Consider the following 27,134-nt stretch of genomic DNA (forward strand, 5'->3'; position numbering starts at 1 on the left):
GTAGCAAGCTAGCGAATGCTCTGGTTTTCCATCTCATATTATGGATTTTGCACAGTAAGAGGAAGGAAGTGTCATTCCAAACAGCTTAAACGCACATAACCTGTGAAAATTTCTGTTGAAGCTAAATCTGGTATTATTTTCAACTTGCATTTTCTGTTTAGAATCTGGACTTTCAGGTCAATGCCTTTTTTTTTTTTTTTTTTTTTTAGCATAGAAAAACACTGATTATTTTGGTATTTGTCTGCAGAAATTCATTTAGGGAGCAGAAGTGATTGATTATACCTCTTTAAAGTAAATGGCCCTGCTTTCTGCTTAATCTTTTCTGTTAAAGCTTCCTGCTGTAATTTTAGCACTGCAGTTCTGACCTAAGTGAGATATATGTTTGTAGCATGAAAACAAGAAGCTTATGTTTTGATTTGACCTTTTTTTTTTTTTTACTGATTATTTTCAGTGAGTATCACGCTACAGGTGTCCAGGGCTGGGCTGCAAAAGGTTCTGATTTAGGTCCATTAGCACAAATATTTATTCAGAAGCTTTAAATTTGTTTATATTAGACAGGAATTTCAGCAAATTGAAATAGCTGGCATTTAAGTTAAGATGTAAATAATGAGCTTGATTAAAAGTTACACTTGTTCTGACTATTTATGTGCTCAAACACAATACAGATGAATTGCAAAAATACTGTGCTCTAACATCTGCAAAAAACGAGGAGTTTTTAATCCTCATTATAAAAGTTTTATAATTATAATCCTCATTATAAAAGTTTTAATCCTGATCAGCTAAGCACCAAGGAAAGAGCTGACCCACCTGCTGCGTGTTCACCCCACCCCTTGCACCGCCCAGAAAGGTGAAGCGTGTTTTCTTCTCAAGCTGTGAAAGAAATCTTGCTGCCAGACCTAACCTGGACCTTTTCAGCCCGAAAACACTCGGTTTTGTCCGGTGACTTCGAGGTGGGCTGGGAGAAGCCTCCCTGCCCTTGGTGCCAGGAGGGGCTGGTGCTGAATGCTGCTTCTCCACCCTTCGGTGCAGAATGGATCCCTTTTATTCCGGTTTTAACCCATCTCAGCTCATGTACGTAATCCTGTTTAATGTTTCTTGCCAAACCGATTGTTTTCTATTAAAAGTCTGTTTGTTACCCGCTTCCTCGGCGTCCGGCCCGGCTCGGGAAGGTGGTCGCGTTGCCCGGCGCTGCCCGCTGCGGGGCGCCGCGCGTTGTGCCGCGCCCTCCGGCCGCCAGGGGGCGCCCCGCCGGGCGGCGGGCCGGAAGCGGGAGGGGGTGTCGCAGCTTCCCGCCGCGCCTCTCGCCGTCCCGGGGGGGCGCGGAATGGCCGCCGCCGTCTGACGCCGGGACCGCGCCGCCGCTGCCGCCATGGGCCGGGAGTCCAGGTGAGGGCAGCGGGGGCACCGCCGCCACGGCCGGCCCGGGGCTGGCGGGTCGCTCGGGTGGCGGCGCGGCGCGACGCGGGGGGAACAAAGGGTGGCGGCGGGCGCGCTGCGGGCCCCGGCGGGCCGGAGCTCGCCCCGAGGGCAGGGCTGGGCGCTCGGGGCCCGCGGCCGGGCGTCAGGAGGCCCGGGGGGGTCGGCGCCCCCCGGGGCGGGTCGCGGCCGCGTGTCGGGGCCCGGGGGCGCGGCGGGGCTCGGCGCGGGGCTCAGCCGCGTTGCGGGGCGCGGCGCTGGTCCGAGGCGCCGGGGTTGAGGCGCGGAGCCCCGAGCCCCTCTCGGCCCGCCCGGCCTTTGCGGCGTGTCTGAAAGCGATGGCGGCGGCAGAACCCGCCGCGTGGGCTTTTGTACCCGAATTAGACGGGTTTTATTGTTCTCTCCAGGCCTGTGCGGGATCGCGTCCCTTTCCTGCTCCCGTAGCGTGTGTAAACGCCCGGCGAGGTGGTGTAACCGCTCGGCAGGAACGCGGCCGCGTGTTCCGTGTGTCTCGGGTCGCGGCTGCGCGGCCGGGCGGTGCGGGGCTGCTCACACGCCGGGCTGTGAACCGGCTCCGTGGTGTGCCCGTGCTGTTGTGGCGTGCGGCTCTCTCCTGCTTTAACCTGACCGGGGTTCTGGCACTGAACTGTGGCACAAAGCCCCCGCCTGCCATTGTCCTTGCGCTGCAACAGCTTCCTGGATCCAGAGCTGGGATTTGTATCGAGAGAGGCAGGCGAGTGGAAATTTTAACCTCCACCCTGCGCTCAAATCAGCGATGCAGCAGGTGGTCAGCAGGTCAAGAGAGGTGATTCTGCCCCTTTACTCTGCTCTTGTGAGACCCCACCTTGAATACTGCGTCCAGGTCTGGTGTCCCCACCATAAGAGAGTCATAGATGTGTTGAAGCGTGTTCAGAGGAGGGCCACAAAGATAATCCAGGGGCTGGAGCACCTCTGCTACGAGGACAGGTTGCGGAAGCTGGGATTGTTCAGCCTTGAGAAGACTTCGGGGGGACCTAATAGCTGCCTTCCAATACCTGAAGGGAACCTACAGGAAGGCTGGGGAGGGACTTTTTACAAGAGTGTCCACTGATAGGACAAGGGGAAATGGGTTTAAGTTGAAGGAGAACAGATTTAGATTAGATTTTAGGAAGAAATTCTTCAGTAGGAGGGTGGTAAGACTTTGGAATAGATTCCCCAGAGAAGTTGTGGATGCCCCATCTCTGGAGGTGTTCAAGGCCAAGTTGGACAGAGCCTTGAGTAGCCTGGTCTAGTTGAGAGGCGTCCCTGCCCATGACAGGGAGGTTGGATTAAATGATCTCTGAGGTCCCTTCCAGCCTGTGCCCTTCTATGATTCTGTGATTCACGGAGGAGCTGGATATTCCCAGATACATCTAAATTAGTTCCAGACTAGTTAGCGCAGCAGTTGTTGCCGTCAGGACTCCGGCTGCAAAATCTCCTGGGAACTGGACGCCAAACTGCTGCTGCTCAAGCTAGCAGGACTCCCTGGCTTATCACAGTCCAGCTTCTGATAATGGCAAGGTTTTTCTGTTTGGGTTAGAAAGAATATAAAAAGTGGGTTTAAACATGGATTAATTTTCTGTTTTAATACCTACCAAAAGTTTTAAGAGTGAAGAAATGGTAAGAGGGTGAGTGAACAGTGGGCGAGGTGTGTGGGTTGGGCTGCACGTGCTTGAGTTGATGCAAAGAAGTGTTCATCAGGCTGGGGCTTTTGAAACTTGAAATCATATACTCAGCTTTATGGCACACTGTAGAGGAAAACTGGAAAAAAAAAAAGTTTTCTTAAACTAAAAGACTAGAAAGGGAGGAAGTACGGAGCAGATCCCGTGGCATTTTGTGACAGAGATGGGAAAGAAATCAGAGGTACCTAACGCTAGCAGATGTTCTTTGCATTAATTTATACTGCTGGTAGGCAGCGTATGGGTATCATGCAGCTGCTGTACTGATTCCAAAGGTACATGGTACCTAAATATACCAAAGTGCTGAAATAAACTGTATTATTTTTAGTGCCCATACTGTTGTAATACAACCCTGTGTGGCAACGACGGAAGGAAAAAGGAGGAGGAGGAGGAGAGCTGGAGGTCTTACCTTCTCTGCTTCTGCCTGCTTCGCAAGCCTGGCTGCTAGGCTTGTGGGGAGAAAGGGTGTGTGAGTCCTGGGCTACAGGAGCGTGAACAAGGGAGTTATTCTGGCATGGTGACTGAAAATCAGGAATTGGAGGCAGAGGAAATGGTCACAGTCAAGGTCCTTCTCTGACTTGTACACTGAGCTGAAGAGTTTCCTAGAGAATTCCTAGCCCTGCTCTCTCCCACAGTGTGGTTGGGATAAGAGAGCGTTAATGAGGGGAGAAGAAGAGACTTGTATGTCCATCACACACCCCTCAAGACTTGCTAACTTCTTAAAACTTCTGTTGTATTGTTTGACAATGTTACAGAATTTCTTTTGATGTCAGCATCATCAAGGTGTTTACCATTTCGGTGTCACAAATGCGCAGGGTTTTATGTTTCTTTAATTGCAGTTTGACAGCTTTCCCATTGAGCAGAGGTGTAATTTACCTAGCTTCCCTAGATAAAAATTACATATTGTGTAAAAAGCAACAAAGAATAGTTTTATATGTTTGAAATTTTGAAATAGCTTGAAAGAGTCTCCATTTTTTCCTATGTATAATGGAAATCAGTGGATTTCTGAAAATGAAATTGTTCTTCATGTTCCAGTGTCCTCATGGTGTGCTTATAGCAGTACTCTAAAACCAAAACAAAAATATGACCTCTAATTCCTCTAATTTCAGCATTGTTAGGAGTATGTGTATATTAACCAGTTTGGCAAGATTATTACAAATGTTTAGAAATTTTAAAAGTCCCAAGAAATGGAGATAAATAATTCTTTGTGGCCTGTCAGCCCAAATACGAGGAATGTCCTTTAACTGCAGGTTGTTCTCCTGCTCATGCTCACCTTTTTTTGTGAATTTATGACGCAGGCATTACCGAAAGCGCTCTGCGTCCCGTGGGCGCTCCGGTAGCCGTTCTAGAAGTCGTTCTCCATCTGACAAAAGAGGGAAACGTGGAGAAGACAGACGCTCCAGGAGCAGAGATCGAGAACGCAGGCGCGAGAGGTCGCGCAGCAGGGACAAGAGACGGTCTCGGTCGCGTGACAGAAAGCGTCAAAGGTACGAGCTCTCCGTTCCAATCCCAGTAGATAAAAGTGCCTTTTCACCTGAATGTCGATGGTGTTCTTCTGTAACTAGTTACTTTGCTGTCACTCATGGTAAGGTTTTACCGTGCTTAACTTTTTTGCTTATTAAATGATCTCTGATTGCTGGTGCTGGAGTTCGTAAGCTCTAAGTGGTCTCGATGACTGTTGGGTTCCTTTTACAACCTGTTCCCCAACAGCAGGCTAAAATTACGCTGTGACCACTTGCTAAATAAATACATTTTTGTTCTGTGGCAGACGTTCACGGAGTAGAGAAAGGGAGCGGAGCCGAGAGAGGAGAAGATCCCGGAGCCGAGAGAGGAGGCGCTCTAGAAGCAGAAGTAGAGGGAGACGGTCTCGATCCTCCAGTCCCAGCAAGAACAGGAAAACAGAAAACAGGTATTTGTGTTCGCCAATTACAGTGCATAGTGATGAAATACCGTGAAACTTGGTAGCACGGAGGGAACCGTCAGGCACAACTGCGCAAAGATTTGCTTTGGAGAACAAGGAGAGCGTTCTCTGAGTGTGCTGTTAGGATCTTCTCCCGTTGCTTCATGCTGTTTGTTGTGAGAATGTCTGAAAAAAGAAAAAGCTGCAAATTGTGGCACCTAATAAAAGCAGTTAACTTTAAAGTTAAGACTGAATTTTGTTCTGAAAGTTTTGTTAGTGCTTCATTGTTATTTCAGGTTCCAGCATCAGTAAGTAATGGTTTGTGTCACAGCGTGTATGCCCGAATTAATGAGGTGCAGGTGCTGTCTCGCACGGGCATTCCGTTGTAGTATAACTTTCCTTAAACTTGTAAATTACTGGGGAATAGTAAGCTTTAGTTACCGGATTTGCTCCAGTGCCGTTTTCTCAGTGATGCACTGTATCATTTTCTTTCTCAGATGAAGCACTTTATTTCTCTGGAAACATAACAGAGATTTTGGAAAATACAGGTAGGGTAGCAGTAGGGGATCTATAAGCAGCATCATGGTGACATCTATAACAGGGATTTCTAAACTCTTGTGGTGCCACTGATTGTACCTGAGCTCAGTGTTTCATCCATTCTTTACACAAAGGTGTTCTAAAGAATGTGAGGCAATAAAGTTTGGAATCTGCTTTTTTAAATTGTGTTTGTGCAGAAAAGTAAAGTACCTAGTGTAGCACTCCAGAGAAGCTCAAGCAGTCTGTTTGTCTGCTGTTTGTTGAATTCTGTGGGTGCACTTAGTGCTGCCATCAACATGGATTTGACAAGTTTCACTGGTCTTAGGGGTTTGCAATTGAATAAACTGTCTAGTAAATAGGCTTGGTGAAGAGGTGAAGCTTGAACTCTTTTAGATGTTGACTTCAGAAATGTGTAAAAACTTATTACAGGTCATGTTATTTCAAATAAATTGTAATGGAATTCTTAGATACCATTGCAAACAGCATATAATCATGCTATACTGTAAAATGAGTGGGAAGTCATAACGGCAGTCTGTGTGAAGAACAAGCAGATTGATGATAATCTAGGAATTGTGAGAAGCTGGAATCACCAAGTCTTTTGGAATAAGCCTGTGGTTTGTGTTACAGTCACCCAATTAAAAAGGCTGAATGAGATTTAATTGGCTAAAGTGAATTTTACATATTCATATTAGCATATGTTTGTTTTGGATGCATCTTTTTTTTTTCTTCTTTTTTTTAATTGTAAGCAAAGATAATAAAATCTGTGATAAATGGGGTTTGTATTAATGCAAGTCCACATGTTACGTTTGAGTTAAATAAGTAGCTTTTCCCAGAGAGGTTTTATGTCTTTCAGCCAGTGCTGTATGCTCAGGGGGAACATTCAAACTTCCATGGTAGGATGCTAGATCACTTTACATTTCTCTAGAAATTCAACAAGGAGGAAACTTTTAGTATCTCTTTTCTAACTGCTGTCTTCAAGGAGGTGTAAAATAAACTGCAGAACCACTAGAGTATCCGTTGTAAGTGCTCTGGAAATGAAGTCTGCAGCTTCCCTCGTAAAGAAATGAGAAGAACAGAACCAAAGCATGTGGATTGGTGGATTGCAATAGATTCTGCTTTTCTGGTAGTTAAAGGAAATATTTCCATGAAATGGAAAGATTCTCTGGGAGGCAGTGTGCTTTGTAAGGTATTTGGAAACTGAAACCTGTACAGGGTGTTCATAGTTCTGTGTGTATCCTCCTCCTCAGAAAAGCTGTAATGTTCTGAGAAATCTTTGATTCTTGCCTTTCAGATCAAGATCTAAAGAAAAGACAGAAGGTGTGGAAGTTTCCAAAGAAAAGAAAAAAGACAAAGACGATAAAGAAGAAGAGAAGGATAAAGATGCTACCACAAATACTGTGGCCACTGAGGTAGAAGCGTTTAACACTTACAAATGTAAAAGACAGAATTTAAGCCAGGAATTAAGTTAGCCATAGGTTACTGCATTAGCAAAAGAAAACCTGTTCTTAGAGCTGGACGTAATCCTCTCTGCTGTAACAGACTCCTGTCAAGCTTCCAGCTTTTGGCATAAGAAATGATCTTCTCAGTTTAAGGTTTCAAACTGCTTAGACCACAAAGCACAGACAAGCGTGAAGGACCTCTAGTTTTTCACATGTTAGGTGTCAACAGAAGAGCTGAAAATTATTTTGGTCTCTGGACCCAGGCAGGAATCAAAGAACAAAGGGAGAGAGGAGCTCACATTGCCTTGATCCGTGACATGAAAAGATGTGCCTAGATGAAGAATCCCTGAACTAGCAGTTTTAGCTAACTCTTCTGAACCAGCACTGTTAGTGAGGGCTCCCCAGGCATGAACCCATCACAGCTTTTTGTACTAGAAGAACTTGGGAAGCAGAGGGTAACATGATAATTCTTGAGTCTTTTATGGATCAGTGGCTAAAGTTGAGTTGAAACTCACTGGTGTAAGTTAAAATATTTTTTCCTAGTAAATAAAGGAAAGTTTAATTCTCTGGTATCTTAAAAATTATATATCATCTACTATCATGAGAAATAAAATAGTGAACTGCATTTTTTACTTGAAAATATTATAGTTGACATTAGTATTGTACGTTTACTTCTGTTGTGATAAGTTTGAGGACGTCAGTCTTCTACGGCATACTCACGCAACAGTTATATTTGTTTGAAGAAGCATAGGCCAAAGCCAGTGGCCATGAATTTTCACTGTTTGATTGGTTTTTATCATAGAATTTTGATCAGAACAAACTAGAAGAAGAAATGAGAAAACGAAAAGAAAGAGTGGAGAAATGGAGGGAAGAACAGCGCAAGAAGGCTATGGAAAACATAGGAGAACTGAAGAAAGAAATTGAAGAGATGAAACAGGGGAAAAAATGGAGTTTAGAAGATGATGATGGTATTAAACTTTTTGTCTATAACAGTTAAAATACTTTTATTCCTAGTAACGTTTTAATAACATTATCTTTAAAGCATCTAGTTACTTTTCAGAGTGTGAACTATAAAATAACCATGCCTAAACCTGATCATGGCTTCAAATGGTTTAAGATACAATTGAGATTAACAAACTGGAGAGATTCATATGAGGAAAAATGATCCAGTATCATAAAACTATTTGGGTAGGCTAATAATTTAACACAGGTGAGTACTTCTCTCTTTATCTGTTTCTTGCTCGTGTCAGATGATGAAGAGGAAACTGCAGAAGGAGAAAAAGAAGGCAGTGAGGTTGAAGATGAAGAGTTAGATCCTTTGGATGCTTATATGGAAGAAGTAAAAGAAGAGGTCAAGAAGTTCAATATGAGAAGTGTGAAAGGTGGAGGTGGGAGTGAAAAGGTAAAATCACTTATTAAGATTTCTTATCTTTGTCTTTTAAAAATAGCTTTGTGTTTTAATATCAAAATGGCTTTGAAATAGAAGGGGGAAAGTGAAAAAAAGCAGGAAATTAGATGCACTTAATGCCTGTTTGCCTTAACTTTAATTTCCTAGTTGTTTCATCAAGCAGTTTTATCAAGCATTATTCTGATAAAATTTCACTGAAGGAAGTGGAAAAAAAAAAGCATAATGCATTCAGAAGTACAAATATTCTGTGTATTTTATACAGTGAGTTTTCTATTTTAAATGAAAGTGCGGTAATGTTTTTTACTGTTTTTATAGAAATCCGGACCAACTGTTACCAAAGTAGTAACCGTGGTGACAACCAAAAAGGCAGCTGTAGAGTCAGAAAAGAAGAAAGGGGAGCTCATGGAGAATGACCAAGATGCAATGGAGGTAATGGAAGTATCTTGTATTTCTGCTGTGAAAAGGCAATGTGCCTCTTCTGGGAGGCACGAGAGTGAGGATAGTCCTGGGATTTTTCCATCTCCTAGGAGAGAAACATTTAGTCACTTAATTTGGAGAACCGTGGTCACAAGATTTTTGATCTTAGGCAGTTTATTGTTACCTGTACTGTTTTTTTCAGAAATGGCTGACACAGCTTTATTGTTGAGAGGCAGTGTTCCGCAGAGGAGAACTGAATGAGTGCATCGGGTTGTCTGGCTTTGTGATTGTATTTAATGTGAGTGGGCTGGTGTACGTCACGTAGTGTGTGCTCAGTTCACCTTGCTGAAGCTGGGCAGGTGGTGCTGGTGATGCTGAGTGTCAGTGACCCACGAGCTGGCATAGAAAGTTTATGTATGCAGCTGCTCAGTCTGCACGTTCAGTCTCGTGTATCTAATCTGAAAAAAAATGAGGTTTGTGTGTTACATTTCTGCTGAATTTCTTCGGAAGTATAACTATATGAATTTCCAAAACACCTGTAAGTTGATGGATCTCAAAACAGTTCATAAATCGTAATGAGACATCTCTCTTAGCACAAATGAGAGGCAGATGTTCTCATTTCACAGTTTGGGAAACAGTAGAAAGTAGTTTGATTCTGCCTAGGGCTACAAAATGCTCTGCCAAGTCATGTGTTACAGTAGGTAGCGCCCTAAACTGAATTTATAAGCGTTTTCTGTTACATGAGCTGTAAATAACAAACATGTTTTACTGAGAAGAGATGGTACAAGCAGATAAATGTAAGCTGCCCTCTCTGGATGTGGGTTCGATGAACTGGTAGATCTGCCTCTGGTCTTTACAGTGTGCAGATCTTTGCGTGTTGAGCAGTGGCAGATCATCATGAATATTGAATTTTGACAGAACAGTGCTCTGGGCTTCTCACAGAACCATCTTGCTCAGGGATTGGGCCTGAACTTCTGAAAATCACTCTTCTGTGTCCAAACTGCCTTAATAAAATGCTTTCAGGAGAACAGGAATATTGAGTACTTACTGTGATTGTATGGGGTGTTGTAGACCCGAATAGTTGTTCAGGGTGTGGGTGTGTTGCTGCCTAGGAGGTCTCAGAGAGACAGACTTGCCCAAGCCATAGACTGGATGTTCTGCTAGCACCGTAGCTCAGCTAGGTCATGCTGAGCCCTGTTTTGCTGCAATTCCAGTGTGCTCAACGAGTTTAAAGATGAGTTGGAGACACCTGTCAGAACTGTGACTGCAGTGGGATGCACATCAGTGGTATGCTGGCTGGATTTTTTGTCTTAGTGTTTTCCTCTTACTGTTTATATTGTATGGCAGTGATTATTTCTGAGTCACAAGGCTGGTAGTTAGTGCTCATAAAGTCATGAAAGAGATGGGACATGGTGAGAGGTAAGGTTTGGGAGAAACGTGAAAGAAATAGATGAAAGAACAACTGGGACTCAAACTGAGAGTGAGTTTTCAGTCTCTGGTCTAACAGGGTAAGGAGTAAGTGTTGCTACTGAGTAAAGTTCCTCTATAAATGAAAATTCAGAACCTCTTGGAACACCATTCACACTAACTTAACGCACAAATTATAATCTCTACAGTATTCCTCAGAAGAGGAGGAAGTTGATCTTCAGACTGCCCTGACTGGCTATCAGACCAAGCAGAGAAAGCTGCTAGAACCAGTGGATCATGGAAAAATAGAATATGAACCTTTCAGGAAAAACTTCTATGTTGAAGTACCAGAACTAGCTAAAATGACTCAAGAAGGTGAGGACAAATACCACCAGACACCGTGAGTTCTATTAAAGAAGAGAGTGATGGATTTTGATGTGCAAAGATCAGCAAGTTCTTTTGGAATATAAAGAACATTTGGAGCAACTTGGTGTAGAAAAACAGTGAATCTGTTAGATCACTACTATTGATAACTTTGTGTAATTGTTTATGAGGCTTTGATTGAAAAATTCAACTGAGTCCTTTCCACCTACCTCTTGCATTTATGTGTAACAAGATAAAAGCTGGTTTTTCTGGGGGTGATAAAATTAGTATTTCATGTTTAGGGACAGATCAAGAATGTTTTGGTCAAGGCAGCAGAGAAATGTCAAGTTTGACTCTGTTGTAATGCAAACTCTTATTTCAGAGGTGAATGTGTACAGGCTGGAGTTGGAGGGAATTACAGTCAAGGGAAAAGGCTGCCCCAAACCAATAAAAACCTGGGTACAGTGTGGTATTTCCATGAAGATTCTCACTGCCCTCAAAAAGTAAGCAAGCACTTTATGAACTGTCATGCTTGATGTCGTTCACTGTGGTTTTGCTTATGTTTATGAGAAAAACCTCTTTCTTTGTTGCATGATGCAACATGCCCATGTTTGTAGGTGTTACAAATATATCTAAGCAGTGTTTATCACTCAGTATTGAACTGCTGATATGAACTGCTCCTTCTGCCATTTGTATCGTGGTTTTGCTGCTCCTTTTTACGCTGTCGTTTTTGAATGGCACTGATATGTACATGTAAATATGAATATGCAGATTTTTTCCAGCATGACTTTGTGATTCATATCTATCAAACCATATTTTGTTCTTAAAATATCTTGTTTTCCTCTCTCTAAGACACGGCTATGAAAAGCCCACTCCCATTCAAACCCAGGCTATCCCAGCAATTATGAATGGACGTGACTTGATCGGCATCGCTAAAACGGGAAGCGGAAAAACTATTGCCTTTCTGTTGCCCATGTTTAGACACATTATGGACCAGAGAGCTTTAGAAGAAGGAGAAGGTCCCATAGGTACAAAGTTTTATTTTCAGAATGGCAATTTAAATAAATAAAACCTGAAGTGTATACTTCAGTTCTTCTCTTGGTTATAGGGAGGAATGCTTGCTTGCCGATGTCCGTTACAGAGTGGCTTTTTTAAAATTTATTTAATGATCACCGTGCTGTTTAGTGATGTTTGTGATCGCTGTGCTGTCTAATGTTGTTTAGGGGCGTGCAAGTGCCCTTCATATCTGGAAGGGAGACCTTTCTCCTTTCATTTTGAAACTTGGACCAGATTTCCACCCCGTCCTCATACTGTCTTCGCTCTCTTTTTCTTGAAATTACATTTTTGAAAATACATAGAAGTGAATTGCTTTAAACATAATTGCAAAAGATTAATTTTCATTGTATAAATAACATCATCTCTTCTGTGACAACATGTGAAGAAAGTGCTTTGTTTTTCAGCTGTCATTATGACACCTACTCGCGAGCTGGCGCTGCAGATTACCAAGGAGTGTAAGAAATTCTCAAAGACACTTGGGCTTCGGGTTGTCTGTGTTTATGGAGGAACAGGAATCAGTGAACAGGTACACGAGAGTCAAATAACTCGTGAACTTCGGTAGTTAATGTTACTTCTGCAGCAAATTTCATTCCTTTCTCTTTCCCATAAATCCAGCACGTTTGCAGCCTTCATTATGGATTTTGTCGGTGTGGATGGTAGTAATGCAAAAGCTGAAGTGTTTGCGTATGACTTGGCCTTAAACATACTGATCTTCTTGAAAATTCTCACGTGTGGTCGTGAAAAGTTTCAGACTGCTTTTTATATATGTGCTGAGCGTGGCAGTTATTAAACTATTAGTGGGATGTGATAGTTTTAAAGTTCTTGAGAATCTCTGTTTTTATGAGAGTTCCCCTCAAGATAGCAAAAGCCAGAAAATGTTAACTTTGGTTTAATGTATTCTCAAATAGAGTAATTAGGAGATGAATTGGTGATGTGTTTCCTTCCCCCCACCGTTTATGGAAACAGCAGGATTTTGAATTTCTGTGACCCTCTGTGATGGAACATGGTTTGTTTAGTGTCAGTTGTCCCTGATACAACGTGTGACGTTCCTTATAGGCCCATAACTGTATAGAAGTCATATAATACTTCATAAAACTGCATAGAAGTCATGTAGCTACTTCAAGTGGTAGTAACTTAGGTTGTCAGAGGTTACTTTTTTGGAAAGTAAAGTTTTCCAAAGACTTAAAGAATTGCTAAGTAAAATCTTTACATAAACAATTCACATTAGTAGAACAGCTGTATTACAGTGCATATTGTTTTCTTTTTTACAAGGTGATACATTTTTAAAAAACAAACAAGAACCTCACACAAAGAAAAAAAACCCCAAACATTCTAATAGTTTGTTTACTTTGTTTTTAAATCAGATAGCTGAACTCAAAAGAGGTGCTGAAATTATTGTTTGTACACCTGGACGTATGATTGACATGTTAGCAGCTAACAATGGTGAGTAGAAAACCTTTTCCTATGCAGAATTTTTTATATTTGTTGTGTAATTCTAACAAATTCAAAAGATCATGTATTTTGATAAATGGTCTTACGGAATTTTCTTACTATCTCTTCAGGCTGCACTCTCTAGCTATTGAGAATAAATAGCACTAATAATAGGTTTAATTGTATATTGGTTTGACTTTTTTTGGGAGGACAGGAAATGCTACATTCTTGAAGAGTTTCTGGGAATGTTTATCATTGTTAAAAAGTGCTGATCCAAATTTTTTAACTTGGAGTCATTTAGCACAGTTATAGCACAGTTGCTTGTTTTGTCTGCCCATTGATCCTCTGTTATTGCTAGCGTAGCTCAGCAGTTACTCACTTTTACTTAGAAGCATCTGACTCTGCCTTTATCTGTTGGTTTTGAAAACCAGACAGACAAAGAAGCCCTCCCTAAATAACTGTTCAAAAGTAAAAGAACTGACCTTGCATCAGATACTCAGATTGATTAAACTGAGCCATTGCAGCTTTAAGAGGTTTTGTCCTAGTGTAACCATTGCATGCTTATTAGATAAAGTTTTATTTTTAAATTATTCCACATCAAAACCTCTACTAAACTGTTGACATTATTTAACTTCTGTGGAAAAAGTACCTTCAAGACATATAGAACTGGGCTTCCAAGACTTTAATCGTCAAAGGTAGGTACATTAATGCTGTTCCCAAGTAATTTTACAAAGTTATTATTTGGGGATGAAAGTGTTAAGATGGTAAATAGATAATGTAGATTTTAAGAAATATTTATTTTGTTCCTTAAGTATGAATTCCGTATCTTAAAAAAACAATATGCAGCGCCAAATCTCTAAAAAGTAATTTGAGGATTCAGCTACAATTTGCTGAAGCCGAAAGGACCAAATTCCACTGTAGTTTCATAGGCACAAATCTGCGTGGTAGTTGTAGAAAATGTGAAAAACCTGTTCCGTTCTGGGAGTCACTCCACAGTTGTTGGGAACTGAACGTGTTCACGTTTGTATCGTTGGAGAACATGATTCTTAAATCCTTGAGTAAAATCCTGCTCCTGAAAGGGAATCTCTTAGCCGTTTGTTTGGGAAGGGTGCTAATTATCCTGTCCATCAGAATTTCAAAATGTTCGCAGATGCACAACTCGCTTATTTTGTTTCCAGCTGTCCCAGAGTTTGGGGTGGTTCTTAATTTTAAATTAATAGTGTTACTGGGTAGGTTTTAATCTTTATATATTTGTTTCAAAAAGACTGCTTACTCTGTTATGTGGGCGTTATTAGCAGTTAACTAGAATTAGTATGATTGTCCTCAAATAGTTATTTCTAGCTCCAAGGAAGCATTGCAGATAATATGTAGAAAAGGAATTTTTCTGAGGCTGCAACAGTTAGCACTGGACTTTGCCTTCCACACATGCGCTGTAATCTCTAATATGTTTTTTTCTAGGTGGCGTTGTCAGATAATGGCTGATGTGGCTCCTTGCTTCATCTCAGTCTTAGTTTTATGATGTGTTTTGGCGAGGGCAGTTTTCTGAATTTTACAGGTTCTTCTGGCCCTATGATGGTATGCAAGAGAAGAGTTTGACAAAATAAAGGGCCTTATGCATACTTACACATTTCCCAGAATGTATATGTGATTAAAATGAGAACATTGAAATTCACATTTAGTGAATTTTTTAAAAAAAAAAAATAATTAATGTCTTTGTTAGAAGATAGTGAGACTATATAACATTTTTAAAACACTATTCCTGAGGGGAAACTAGATTTCCATTTGATTTTGTTTCCCATGTGTTTTTTCCTCTCCTTTCGCAGGCCGGGTGACAAATCTCCGCAGAGTCACGTACGTTGTGCTCGATGAAGCAGACAGAATGTTTGACATGGGTTTTGAGCCTCAGGTAACCACTGACACGAGTTATATTGCCACAAGATGTTCTTTTCCAGTTAAAGGATTTCACAGTGCTCTGTTACCATTACGCTCCCAACGAGTGATAGAAAGATGTGCTACATATGAACAACAGTTTAAATTGACTCTTTAATTTTTCTGTTATCCTCACATGCTTTGTTTTCAATAAATTCTTATACTGCTTAGAACATGATTTTTCTCTAATATACTTTTTTTTTTTACACACTTGTTTTGGATACTTGTGGCCATGTTGTAGCCCTGTGTAATCTCTTGATTACCTAGTGTTGTATTAGGAGTTGTGGTTTGCTTCTAAAGTCTTTGATGTCTCCTGGCAATGTCCTGCAGGAGACTGGAACAAAATGTTGGAAATACTGGTGACAAATTACTTGCTGGCAGCTTTGGACATCCAGGACTCTCTTCAGTTGTCACCAGGCTGTATTGTCCTCCAAAGTTAGGAGAATTCCTTAATTTCATCTCTTGAGCTGTAGTATTTTTGCTGCATGTCTTAAGATTTCTGCTGGGCTGTTGCTGAGTGGCATCATGCCACTCAGCTTCCTGTGGAGTCCAGCAAGTTTTGCCTGTCTTCCAGTGCCAGCACCCAAGTCCCACGAGCAAACCTGCGAAGGAATGTTCTGTAGCCTGTGTAGAGCAGATACCACCTCACTTCAGAGACGCCAGCTCCGTGTGTGCAGGGAGTTCAGTTACAGCTCTTGGGTGTTAACAGGGAGTGTTCTCTCCAACCAGGTTATGCGAATTGTAGACAACGTCAGGCCTGATCGTCAGACTGTCATGTTCTCTGCCACTTTTCCCAGAGCTATGGAGGCATTAGCTCGGAGAATCCTAAGTAAACCTATAGAAGTGCAGGTCGGAGGCAGAAGTGTTGTCTGTTCGGATGTGGAGCAACATGTTGTGAGTATCATGGATCCGCCCTGCTTATCTTTTCATTTACTTGCAGAAGGTTATTTCCAGCAATATTGAATATAAGCCAATATACCCACAGAACTTTTATTTTTAGAGATTTATCACTTTTTTTTTTAAACTTGATTTTATACCACTAAGCTGAAGAGCAGTTTTGCCACTAGCTGTGGAAACAGCCTGAAAAAGTCACCTCCTGTTCCTGATTTTTATTTTTATGCACCTTGAATGTGTTTAATGATTTAAGATACAATTTATACTCTTTCTACTCTGCTTTTGTATGTCTTTTTCCAGATTGTTATAGAAGAGGAGAACAAGTTCCTGAAGTTACTGGAGCTACTGGGACACTATCAGGAGAAAGGATCAGTTATCATATTTGTAGATAAACAAGAACACGCTGATGGGTTGTTGAAAGATTTAATGAGAGCCTCTTACCCTTGCTTGTCTCTTCATGGAGGTGATCTGCAATCTTAAGGATTTCTATTAACAACTTCAAACTAGAATATTGCTATTCAGTAGTTATAAAGAGAAGTTACGTAGTTCCTGTATAGTACCAATTATTATTTCTTCCTAAACAAGTTTTTCTTTATAATTGGGAAAGATACTTTTCTCTTAATTTGAAAAAGAGATGATAGTTTTCCATAATTACTCTTTGTTGTTCCCTGTGAGATGTCATCAGGTGCCAAATCTTGTCTCTGTGCAAGAGGACTGTGACTGGGAGTTAGCACCTCTCAGGGAATATCACCAGCTACTTGCTGTTGTGGAGCAGTGAATGCCGTTGGGGAAGTATTAGATGGTATTTTTATTTGAGATTCTACGATAACAGCAGCTGCTGTTTCACTTTCTGCCATCAAGTAGTAATATAACGGAAGTAGTTTAGTAGCAAGAGGAGGAAATCTCTTTAGAATATTGTCCGTATTTTAAAACTTTCTATATATAATGCTCTTGAAAATGCAGTAACCAATAAGTACAAAACCACTGTTGATTTAGTGCAACAACGGAAGAGGGGAAAATATTCTTCTGAGATTTCTGCTGCCTGTAGAGAACAGCAAAGCCTCCAGATAAGGTCTCAAATGAATGTAAGAAGTCAAGTAGAAAATCATATTAAATAAACTTTTGAGGATCTTAGTATGGGAAAACATCTTTTTTGTAGAGGAAAAACTGAAAGTTTTGTTATTCTAAACAGACTAAAAGACTTATTGTTCTGGCTGATGTGTGTTTCCTGTAAAAGTGTGAATGTATTAAACTTTTATTTGCTTAGGCTTGTGGTTGTTTGAAGCTGGAGGGTGTTTTGACCTGTGTACGAATTCTTTTGGCTCAAAGCAGAGCTTGATAATTAACTGTTTTGTCTGGTGCCTTGCAGGTATTGATCAGTATGACAGGGACAGCATAATTAATGATTTCAAGAATGGAATTTGCAAACTTCTGGTGGCCACATCTGTAGCAGCAAGGGGCTTGGATGTAAAACAACTGATGCTGGTGGTCAATTATAGCTGTCCCAACCATTACGAAGATTATGTGCACCGAGCAGGCCGAACTGGGCGAGCTGGCAATAAAGTATGTTCCATCAGTTGCCTGTTTTGGCTATAACTGAAAATGTTTCCTATTTATTGCTTGATTGAGGTGTTACCAAGGAATAGCTACAGAGGGAGTGTTTTACATTAGTGGTGGGAAGAGGGTTTTCCTTTAGAGCACATCTAAGGTTTGTGAGTGATCATGTGTGAAATATATTCTGAATTTTAGCACTATGAAAGTCGGAACGTACATGTTCTTTTGAGATATGAATGTTCTTTTGAATCCTGTTTGTGGCTGAAAGTTTGGGTGTTTTTCACTGTCAGAAATGTGCCCTACCGAATTTGTAAGATTTTATTTTCCACACTTTTAACCATGACAAGATTGAAAGCAAAGACTTTCGTTTCTACCATCTGTGGTTGATTACTTCCGTATCAGTTTCCTGGGAAATCACATTATTCATTCTACGTTCCCACTAAAATAAGTTTATGCATGAATATCGTGGTTACTTTTATTGACCAGAACAACAGCATCTGTGCACGGATGCTTCAACAGATTTAGAGATAAAGCGTCTTTAGAGATCTTCTTTATTATCTTTTAAATTAATTTTGACCAGGGGTATGCATATACATTCATTACTGAGGATCAGGCACGGTATGCTGGTGATATCATCAAGGCTTTGGAATTGTCTGGGACTCCAATTCCTACTGATTTGGAGAAGCTCTGGGCTGACTTCAAAGACCAACAGAAGGCTGTAAGTAATTCTTCCTTCTGCAGAGGGCTTTGGTCTGGGTTTAATGTGTATGTGCGTAGGTCCGGTCGTACAGAACACATCCATGGCTCATCTCACTGAAAAAAACATGTATGCTTAGGGAAGTGTATAAGTGTTGTCAGGATTGGAATCTTGAATGTCATTTACGGGGCTTTTACTGAGAATTTAAATAATTGTTATCTGGCAGGTGATAGAGAAACGCCTACTGTATAAGGGGCACTTTGGCTTTTATCAAAATTCACGTAAAAGATAATGAAGATCTTTCACAGAAGTAGAGCTCTCTCCATCAGAGGATCTTGCTCATGCTGAGAAGAGTGACTTTGGAGTTCTTCTGATACAAAAACTGGAGGGATTTTTTTACTGCATGTGAAAAGCATTTAAAAAATATACTTACAGAAAATCCCCATAGTGTATTGTTTCTATCTGCTGAATTAACATAGCTTTTTTATTACACTTTCTGGTAAAATACAGTTTTTAAATTCGAAGAGCTTTCTAAATGTGCTAGGATTTGCTTTTTAAAATCCCTTCAAAATTAGTCATAAAAACTATGAAATTATACAAATATCGGAACTGGGATTTTAAACTTCTAAGTATGAAAATACATGTTTTTGTTTTCAGGAGGGGAAGTTGATTAAAAAAAGCAGTGGATTCTCTGGCAAAGGTTTTAAATTTGATGAAACAGAACAGGCCTTGGCTAATGAAAGAAAGAAGCTACAAAAAGCAGCTCTTGGCTTGCAAGATTCAGATGATGAAGATACAGCTGTTGATGTAAGCACCTGAAAATCAAGTTGCTTTGTAAAGTAAAATTTAAGTTGCTTAAGGATTTCCAATTTTTTTTTCTGCAGTAGGTTACATACCATGATCTATGAAGATCTTGAAATCTTTCTGGTTTACTGGTATTTGATACTTAATTTATGTAGTTATGTGAATGTCACATGAAGTATTTTCTTTGTAATGTTAATCTTGTGTAGATGAAATAGAACAATTGCCCTAAACTGCAAACATTTTTTTACTTGCAGTGTTTTGAAGAAATTCATAGTAGCCTTTTCTATTTCTAAATCTATATTAGATTCCTTTCTTAATGTTTGTTAGACTCATTTTTTTGACCTTGAAAGTAAAGATTACGTTCAAACTTTCTCCTAATTAAAACATCATCTGTTCCTTTTGTTTAGTTGCAGTTCTGGACAGGCTTTTGCCATTTATGAGAGATCTATTTCTTTAAAAGCATGTAAACTAAATGTACCTTAGTGTTTTCTTCCTTTAGGATGATAAGATGATCTAATGGCAAACACAGTGATCTAATAATTGTTATTTTCTTTAGATCGATGAACAAATTGAAAGCATGTTCAATTCAAAAAAAAGAGTAAAAGACATGGGAACACCAGGAACATCAAACGCTCCTACACCGTCAGCTGGAAATGCAGAAAAATTGGAAATTGCTAAAAGATTGGCTTTGAGAATCAATGCCCAGAAGAATCTTGGAGCAGAGGCACAAGTATTGGTCCCCTTCCACTTTAAGGTGAGGCTCTTCACAGACCAATGTTTTTCTTTTGTAATAAAGGTTGTTCAGTTCTTTGTTCTGTGACTGCCATTTTATTTAGTGTTTCTGCTCACTAATAACATACTGCATTATTTAGCTCGTTTGTGCTGGGCTAACTCAGTTGTAAGTTGTAGGATTTGTAATTGAACCAAAATGATGACAAGATTTAATACAGAACTGGAAATGCTTTGTCTGCCCTGGCAAAGAGTTAATTCATTACAGATAAAATGACACAATGCAGTTTTTGTCAGCTTTAGCAGAGTTGCAGAACATCTTTCTCTAGTGAAGCATGTGATACACAATCCATTTAGGTGGTCCGGAATGTCCAAAGGTATTTTGAGCTGAAGATACAGTGAGATCTTTCCTATGCAGGTGTGAGAGGAGTTACTGGGAGGAAGGAAAGAAGAGGAAGAGAAGTTTGGAGAATGTATTTCTTATGTGGATAATTATATTACATAGAAAGCTTTGATGAAACCCGTGTTTGTTTATGTAGGACTTCTTTAGGCTACCTCGAACTCAACATGGACCTGTTTTTTTTCAGGATGTGATGCAGCAGGCTACAAATGCTATCCTGAGAGGAGGCACAATTCAAGCACCTACTGTATCTGCCAAGACCATTGCAGAGCAACTGGCTGAAAAAATCAATGCCAAGCTCAATTATGTACCCATAGAGAAGCAGGAGGAAGAGAAACAGGATGGAGGACAAAACGAATCCTTTAAGAGATATGAAGAAGAATTAGAGATCAATGACTTCCCACAGGCAAGTAACCATTTTGCTATAATCGAGTGTAAATTACCGTTATTTAACAAAGGCCATCTTCATAGCTTAGACTATGATTATACCAGTAAAATATTTTCTCTCTATATCTTACAATGCCTAATTGAAATTACTCCATTATCTGTGATTACTTCTCATCTCATGGATAGAAGTGTTTCTATATATAGCAACACAGTGCTTTGGACATGTTCCAGAGAAATCAGAAAAATACATATTCCTTGTCATACAAAAAGCTTTTCACCCTCTGCCACTGACTTCTCTCGTATCCAAATCTTGGACACTGGCTGGTGTGTTATTTCCAAGGCCATACTACTGTGACCGGTACTGCTCCTTGCTTTTTTTTTATTACCTGAGTATTTTTGCCATTCAGAATATTGCTGCTGTAGTCTACCTCATCTGTTGTTTTGAGCATTTATATTCCACAGTATCAAGCGCAAATTCCTTGTATTTGTCTCCGAGGTTCTGCCCAGGTTTGCCTTATTTTATTGAGTTGTGTTCTTAGTTTCTTACCCTTCCCTCTCAGAAACACTCTTCATTCTTATCCTGAGCGATTTCTCATTCACAGAACGTGTTGTAGATTTTTATAATTTTGCTAAGAATCCTTCTAACCCTCGAAGGATACGCTCGCCAGGATGCTCCAAAGCATTGCTTGCTTATAATGGTCAGACAGGTAACCGTTCTGTTGTCTGCACATGTGTGTCTGCAAATACACAAACTGTAGATCTTCAGGGGTTTTTTGTAGAACTGCACTAGAAAAAATAGCTCTCTCCTGATCTTCTTTTTGTTCTTCAATATTTGGTGATATCTCCTCTGAAACACTGATGAATGCATGGGAGTTCATCAGTGAGAATCATCACTGCTCATTGTGTCCCTGGAAGATCTCCGTGAGGGAGGAGGACTCACTTGTGCCATGTGCATGTGTCGTACTGAACACAGCGCAGAGCTGAGATGGCAGAGAATACGTAAGATAAAGCCATCGCCCAAAGCGAGAGTGCCAGCTGACTGAGCAAGCTGGTTTATAGAAGTGCTGCACAACATCCCATCAAAGATCCGCGTAGGGCTGCCTTCCTGAGGATCAGTGCAGTCATTTCCGAGAGTCGGATTAATGCCGATACGGCAGCTCTTGTAGACAGAATATGTAACAGGCAATATGATACAGGGACATAAAACTTGCCTTTGGAGACTGTGTTCCAGAGTTGGCTTCTGGAAAAGCAGCAGTTTAAGGTAGGACACACGACAGTGTGTTTTCTCAGCCTGCCAGAACTGAGAAACCAAACAGGGAGGGACTGGAAGGCATCGTTCTTCCTGTCAGGGATAACTCTGCCTTCACGCCAAGGCAGTGTGAGCTTCTCCAGACTTGTCCTGAGTCCTCCAACTCAGAATGCCAGAGCTCACCACGACAAGCATTGTCTCAACCTACAAGTAACTTACAACAATCTACCAGATACTTTCTAGTAATTTCATTTTCTACATGAATGGGATGCATTTAGCATAGTGAAGTCTTCTCAAGGATATTGTAGAGATTTGGGACAATTTTTACAGGCTTCTGAAAAACAACTGGCAATGTTTATTCCTTAGGCTTTATTTATGGAGATTTTAAGGTTTACTTGCTTTTGTCTTTAACCAATGAACTGTGTAGAAATAAATAGTATTTATTTTGTTAAAGGGAAATCCTTGCAGCCATTAACAGTATATGTTTGCCCTTTAAATCTATTCCTGCACAAAAAGTGCTAAATAAAAAAAAAGTGCTGCTTCAGAAAATCGTAAGAAAAAATTGCAAGTTTTAACCTTTCAGTATAGCAAAATGAAAGGTTTTCAGAGTTCTTGTTTCAGTAGTACTATGCATCCATTCTCTCTTCTCCTTTTTCCGTAACTTTATCTTGCCAACACAAGAGGCAGATTTTTTTTTTTTTAATATACTTGCATGAAAATAACCAGCTAAAATTTCAATCTACGTTTTTAAAGTAGAACGCCATGTCTGATTTGCACAGTGCAGTGTTCTTGTTGTTTGTCCAAAATGTCAACTAATAACGAGTCCAGTGTTGGATTGCCATTTCGTGTGATGCCTTTCTCTCCATTGATCCTCCCGTACCCTTTCCCTTGCAGACTGCCAGATGGAAAGTTACCTCCAAAGAAGCGCTGCAGAGAATCAGTGAATATTCCGAAGCTGCCATTACAATCAGAGGAACTTACTTCCCTCCAGGCAAAGAACCTAAGGAAGGAGAACGCAAGATTTATTTGGCTATAGAAAGTATGTATTCTTTTTATAAATGTTTCAATTAAAGATATGACTCTGGTTTTGTGATTAGACATGGAATCTCTGTAGTCACAGTGTCTGGATGCTCAGTTACAGACCCACTGTGGTTACTCTCTGAATTCATACAGTTACTAAAGAAACATTTATTTATCGTAATTCACTGTCAAATGATCCGTGGGTGTCACAGAGATGCTGCTTCTGAGAAGACTGACCTGCCACAGAGCAACAGCAAACATGTATGGAATCCATTTGGAGGAGGGAGAAAGAAAACAGAACAAAAAAAAAAAATCAGGATAAGCTGATGAGATGTCTGTGCTAGCGTGAAATAAGGAAGAAAATGGAATTGTGTGGGTTTGGGCTGTAGAAGGTATAAGAAATTGCATCAACTACTACAACAAAAACTTCGCAAATCTCATGATGGTTGGGTAGAGTTTTTCTCCAAGAAACCTCTAATCCTAGGAATGTCTGAATAATGTAATTTAGGACTGTCTTTTTTAAGTATTTTCCTTAAAACAGAACACAGTCTAGCTGTGGCAGTCTGTACAATACTAGAGTGTTCTTCAGCAAATAGTTGAGGATATTCAGCAAGTTTTACAGTGTTTCTGAAAACAGCCAGCAATGTTTATTCCGTAGGCTTCACATACTGAAAGAGTCTAAGATGGTAATGTCTTTTTTTGTCTTCAGGTGCCAACGAACTGGCTGTTCAGAAAGCAAAGGCAGAAATCACACGACTTATAAAAGAGGAGCTCATCAGATTGGTGAGTGAAATATCCAGAATGCAGAGGGAAAGTGCCTTAATTTATGCTTTGAGATTGATTTCTACAAATGTTGGCATTCTGGCATACATTTTAATTAATATCAGGGACTGGATCCTGTAGATCTCAAAACCACTGTCTCATTGAACAGCTTAGGAAATATCTTCCCGTGTTCAGTTCTCCAGACACGCAGCTGTTATCCAGCCAGCAGATGGAGATAACACATTGACAGAGCTTTTTGACTGAAGACCCCTTAAAGAATTAGGTCCGAAGAAATTTCCTCATTTCAGCACCATCAGGCAGGGAGGAGGAGAATTATTCCCCTCATTTTAATACTTTATATGTATTTAGAGATTTGTTTTGCCGCAGCTTTACGGCATTCCCAGCTAATAATCAGCTATTTTCAAGGCGCTCCATTTGCCAGTAAGACATTGTCTTGAGGAATCATATTTTGAGTTCTCTGGTCAAAGAAACCTTGGCTTTCTCTACAGTGACCTTCACGGATACTACATTGGACTTGGCAGTGGCTTTGCCATTTTCTCTCAAGTAGCCTTGTAAATCAGCAGTCGGTTCCAGTGGTCCTGCTGAGCCATTATTCATAGTTTTGTTTCTTTTCCAAAATTGTTGACCTCCCCATCAAAATGTTCTCCAAAGGAAGGCAATTGCTATGGAACTGCTTGTTCACATGTAACGTGGGGGTTTTTTTGTTAGCGGTGTTTTATTGCAATTGATTAATCCGTTTTCACTTTTAACTGTGATAATTCTCTCCTTTATTTGCAGCAAAATTCGTACCAACCAACCAACAAAGGAAGATACAAAGTTCTATGAGTATTTGGAGTTACCTGTCTGCCAGTGGCTGGTGCGTGAAACTTTGTGGCTTCTGTTGTTTTTGCTGTTTACACTGCTTATTGTAAATTAAGAATTTTTTTATTTTGTCTTGCGGACATTTTTTAACAGAAAATGGATACTTGCTGAAACTTCTTAATTCTCTCCACTGCAGTTATCAGTCTTAAAGCAGACCAGTTTTGGCAGAGCATGATTTAATTTAAAAGTGCAGTTTATATACTTTTCATCATAAAGAATATAAAATAAAACAGATTTTAATTTTCCTGACAGACTATACTGTTAAGTAAATTAAACAATGCTGGGATTTATGTTGGAAATTGTTAATAAGCACCTGCTTCCTATTGTGGGGACAGTTCACACCATATCAGTTTATACTGGAAAAAATGATAAAACACCAAAATAAAGGCAGGTTTTTCTCCTGATCCATAGCATCTCTCTGGCTGGTTCCACACACATTCGTTCCTTGAACAAACATCCCCTGAAGGTCAGAGAGTCTTGCAGTGATCAGAGTAGAGAATTTTATCCAGGAATACTTGAGGTCTAGTTTTAAGATCTTCTTATCCTTTTTGCGTCCCATTTTGTCTTTGTCATCCAGGTAATAGAATAACTCTTTGGGGTTTTTGTAAAGTGAGATGTTTTGTAGTATGAAAATAGTTTTCCTGTTTTTTTCTAAACATCAGAATTTTAGGATTTGATTTTTGTTCCTCATTCTCTGACATAAGAATGAAAGCCTGTGTAGTGTAAAAAGAAAATCTCAGAAAAAAAGAGAAACCTCTTTTGTAATGAAAAACGACTTTGTCACTTTTTTATAGTCTTCTTATATAGACATTTAACGTGATTTTTTTCCCCCAGGGTTGTCATCTTTATTACTGTTAGGACATGGCTTTAAGTAAAAACGAATAATGATATTTATGAGTGAATTCCACAAATATTGACTATCATTGCAGTCAATAAGCTACTGGGACAGGCAAGACCTTTCTTTTTGAGGTCTTATCCCCATGACATTAGTATTTCCAATGGACACTGAACTACTCTTAAGCATTTCATTGTCCCGTCTGCTTACCTGGAGCCTAAGCAGTAGCAATTTGAATCGTCTCGTTGTAGCAGCTGCAAGACTCTCAAGATGGTGACTTTCCAAAGGACTTTTGTAGCAAGCTTTTCTTACCTGACACATTGAGAAGAAACTGAAGTGTACTTTTAAAACAGCTGTGTATATACTGCTGTAACCCTGGTGAAGACAGATCATACAACCTGCATCATGGCTGTGTAAATTCACAACTTCTGTTTCCCGACTTCAGGTAATTTAAGTGACTTTCTGTTTGCCTACAAGTGTCTGTTACTCCAACGTTAGTGTACGTTACGTGCAGTACAGGAAAGGAAAGCAGTGATTGTACCAGCGTAGCAGAATACATTTAGGGTAAGAACACCCAGTACTGATGAGATTAATACTCTGAGTAGGACAAAGAAGAAGCACACACAAAAACACTTCTCAAAACTTAAAACGGAAATCTCAAACTAAAGCCTGTTCCCTTGAAACACATCACGTTTCCTTCCGTTAAGAAGTGGGGTTTGCTATGTTTCGTACAACTCGTTTATTGAATTGTCTAACTTTTGACAGCGTCCCCCAGAAGAGTGACAGATTTTGATGTGTTTAATGAAGAGCGCTTTCAAGTTTGGACAGTCTGACGCTTCTTTAAAAATCTTGTTTCAAAATGTTCATATACATATTGGTATCGCCTAAAAAAGGCATGATGGAGACATTTTTGTGATTTCCAGCTTTGCACTGGTGGATTTCAGAGATGCAACAATGTATAATCTTTAACTTCCTGGGGTTTTTAAATGCAATGTCAATATTCCTATGTTTTTTAAATTCCAGCAAAAATAAAAATAATTTCAATGTATATTTTCCAGAAACTGTCTTTCTGAATAGCTCCTCTGTTTTCTGCACTTAATGTTGCTTCTGTGTTTTTTCCTGTGACAGTTAACCTTGTACTTTTTGGAGTAGAGTGATGTGTACAGTGAAGAGTGCTTTACTAATTTTCTGCTAGAAATCCATGAGATGCAGCTCAGTCACTAAGAAAGTTGCAGTGAAGGTGTTCAGATACATGAGAACAGGAACAAAATGCTTATAAGCCAGAGAAGAAACTCTCAAATTAACAAATACACAAGGAGAAAAAGGTGCAAACAAGATGAGAATAAAAGTTGGGAGAAAACACAATTAAGTAATGAGAAATGTTATATTTAATTCTTTCTAAGTGTGTCTATAGATATGGACAAGTTCTTTATAAACATCACAGTTTGGCTGCTTTCCAGGGAATCTGCCCTGCACAGATTCCTGTCACTAGTTGTTGGAAGAGCACAGGGATTCTGTATTTCTTTTTTTATTTTAATACACATAAGCAGAGCTTGTTCCGTTATCTGCCCGCAGCGATACGCTGCCACCTTTCTAAGTTGCCTTACGCTTTCCGTGCTTGAGTAAACAGCAGTATTTTGGGTGGATAAGTGAGGGAAGTATTTGATACTGGATCATGAACGAGTTTTTGCTTCCGTTGTCGCAGCAGTGGTGGTGAGGGGTGATACTCTGGGGGTATTGCTGTTCTCAGGGAACAGGGCACTGGCATTTTTAGGTGAAGTAGGAGAGAACTGTGTAGGTGAAGGTCTGTGAATGTGGAAGAGATGGTCAATACCAGCAGTGGCTGGAGGCAGAGAGGGAGAGGCCTGTGCCCGTGTTTTCCATGGCAGCCTCCACCACAGACCGAGGTGCGGGCCCCAGC

General features: G+C 40.2%; 1 protein-coding gene across 4 annotated transcripts; it reads left to right on the forward strand.

The window, feature by feature from the left end:
• The first annotated feature begins 1,334 nt into the window (after positions 1 to 1,334).
• DDX46 (DEAD-box helicase 46) lies at positions 1,335 to 26,261 on the forward strand. Of its 4 annotated transcripts, XM_086621376.1 has the most exons (24): positions 1,335 to 1,386; positions 4,412 to 4,600; positions 4,882 to 5,022; positions 6,842 to 6,959; positions 7,792 to 7,957; positions 8,240 to 8,391; positions 8,713 to 8,826; positions 10,431 to 10,596; positions 10,967 to 11,087; positions 11,437 to 11,612; positions 12,045 to 12,166; positions 13,005 to 13,083; positions 14,895 to 14,977; positions 15,730 to 15,894; positions 16,195 to 16,357; positions 17,264 to 17,457; positions 18,029 to 18,166; positions 18,803 to 18,952; positions 19,506 to 19,703; positions 20,266 to 20,484; positions 22,609 to 22,753; positions 23,444 to 23,517; positions 24,295 to 24,373; positions 25,213 to 26,261. In XM_086621376.1, exons 1-23 carry the CDS (start codon positions 1,370 to 1,372, stop codon positions 24,340 to 24,342), a joined length of 3,138 nt encoding a protein of 1,045 aa, XP_086477502.1. In that variant the 5' UTR covers positions 1,335 to 1,369; the 3' UTR covers positions 24,343 to 24,373; positions 25,213 to 26,261. The 4 variants fall into 4 exon arrangements, with proteins under 4 accessions (XP_086477502.1, XP_086477501.1, XP_086477503.1 ...); XM_086621375.1 differs by having other exon boundaries at positions 24,295 to 26,261; XM_086621377.1 differs by having other exon boundaries at positions 6,842 to 6,947; positions 19,506 to 19,685; positions 24,295 to 26,261.
• The last annotated feature ends 873 nt before the right edge of the window (positions 26,262 to 27,134 follow it).

The sequence above is a fragment of the Tauraco erythrolophus genome, chromosome 16 (genome assembly GCF_009769465.1).
Source record: "Tauraco erythrolophus isolate bTauEry1 chromosome 16, bTauEry1.pri, whole genome shotgun sequence".
Classification (NCBI taxonomy): Eukaryota; Metazoa; Chordata; class Aves; order Musophagiformes; family Musophagidae; genus Tauraco; species Tauraco erythrolophus.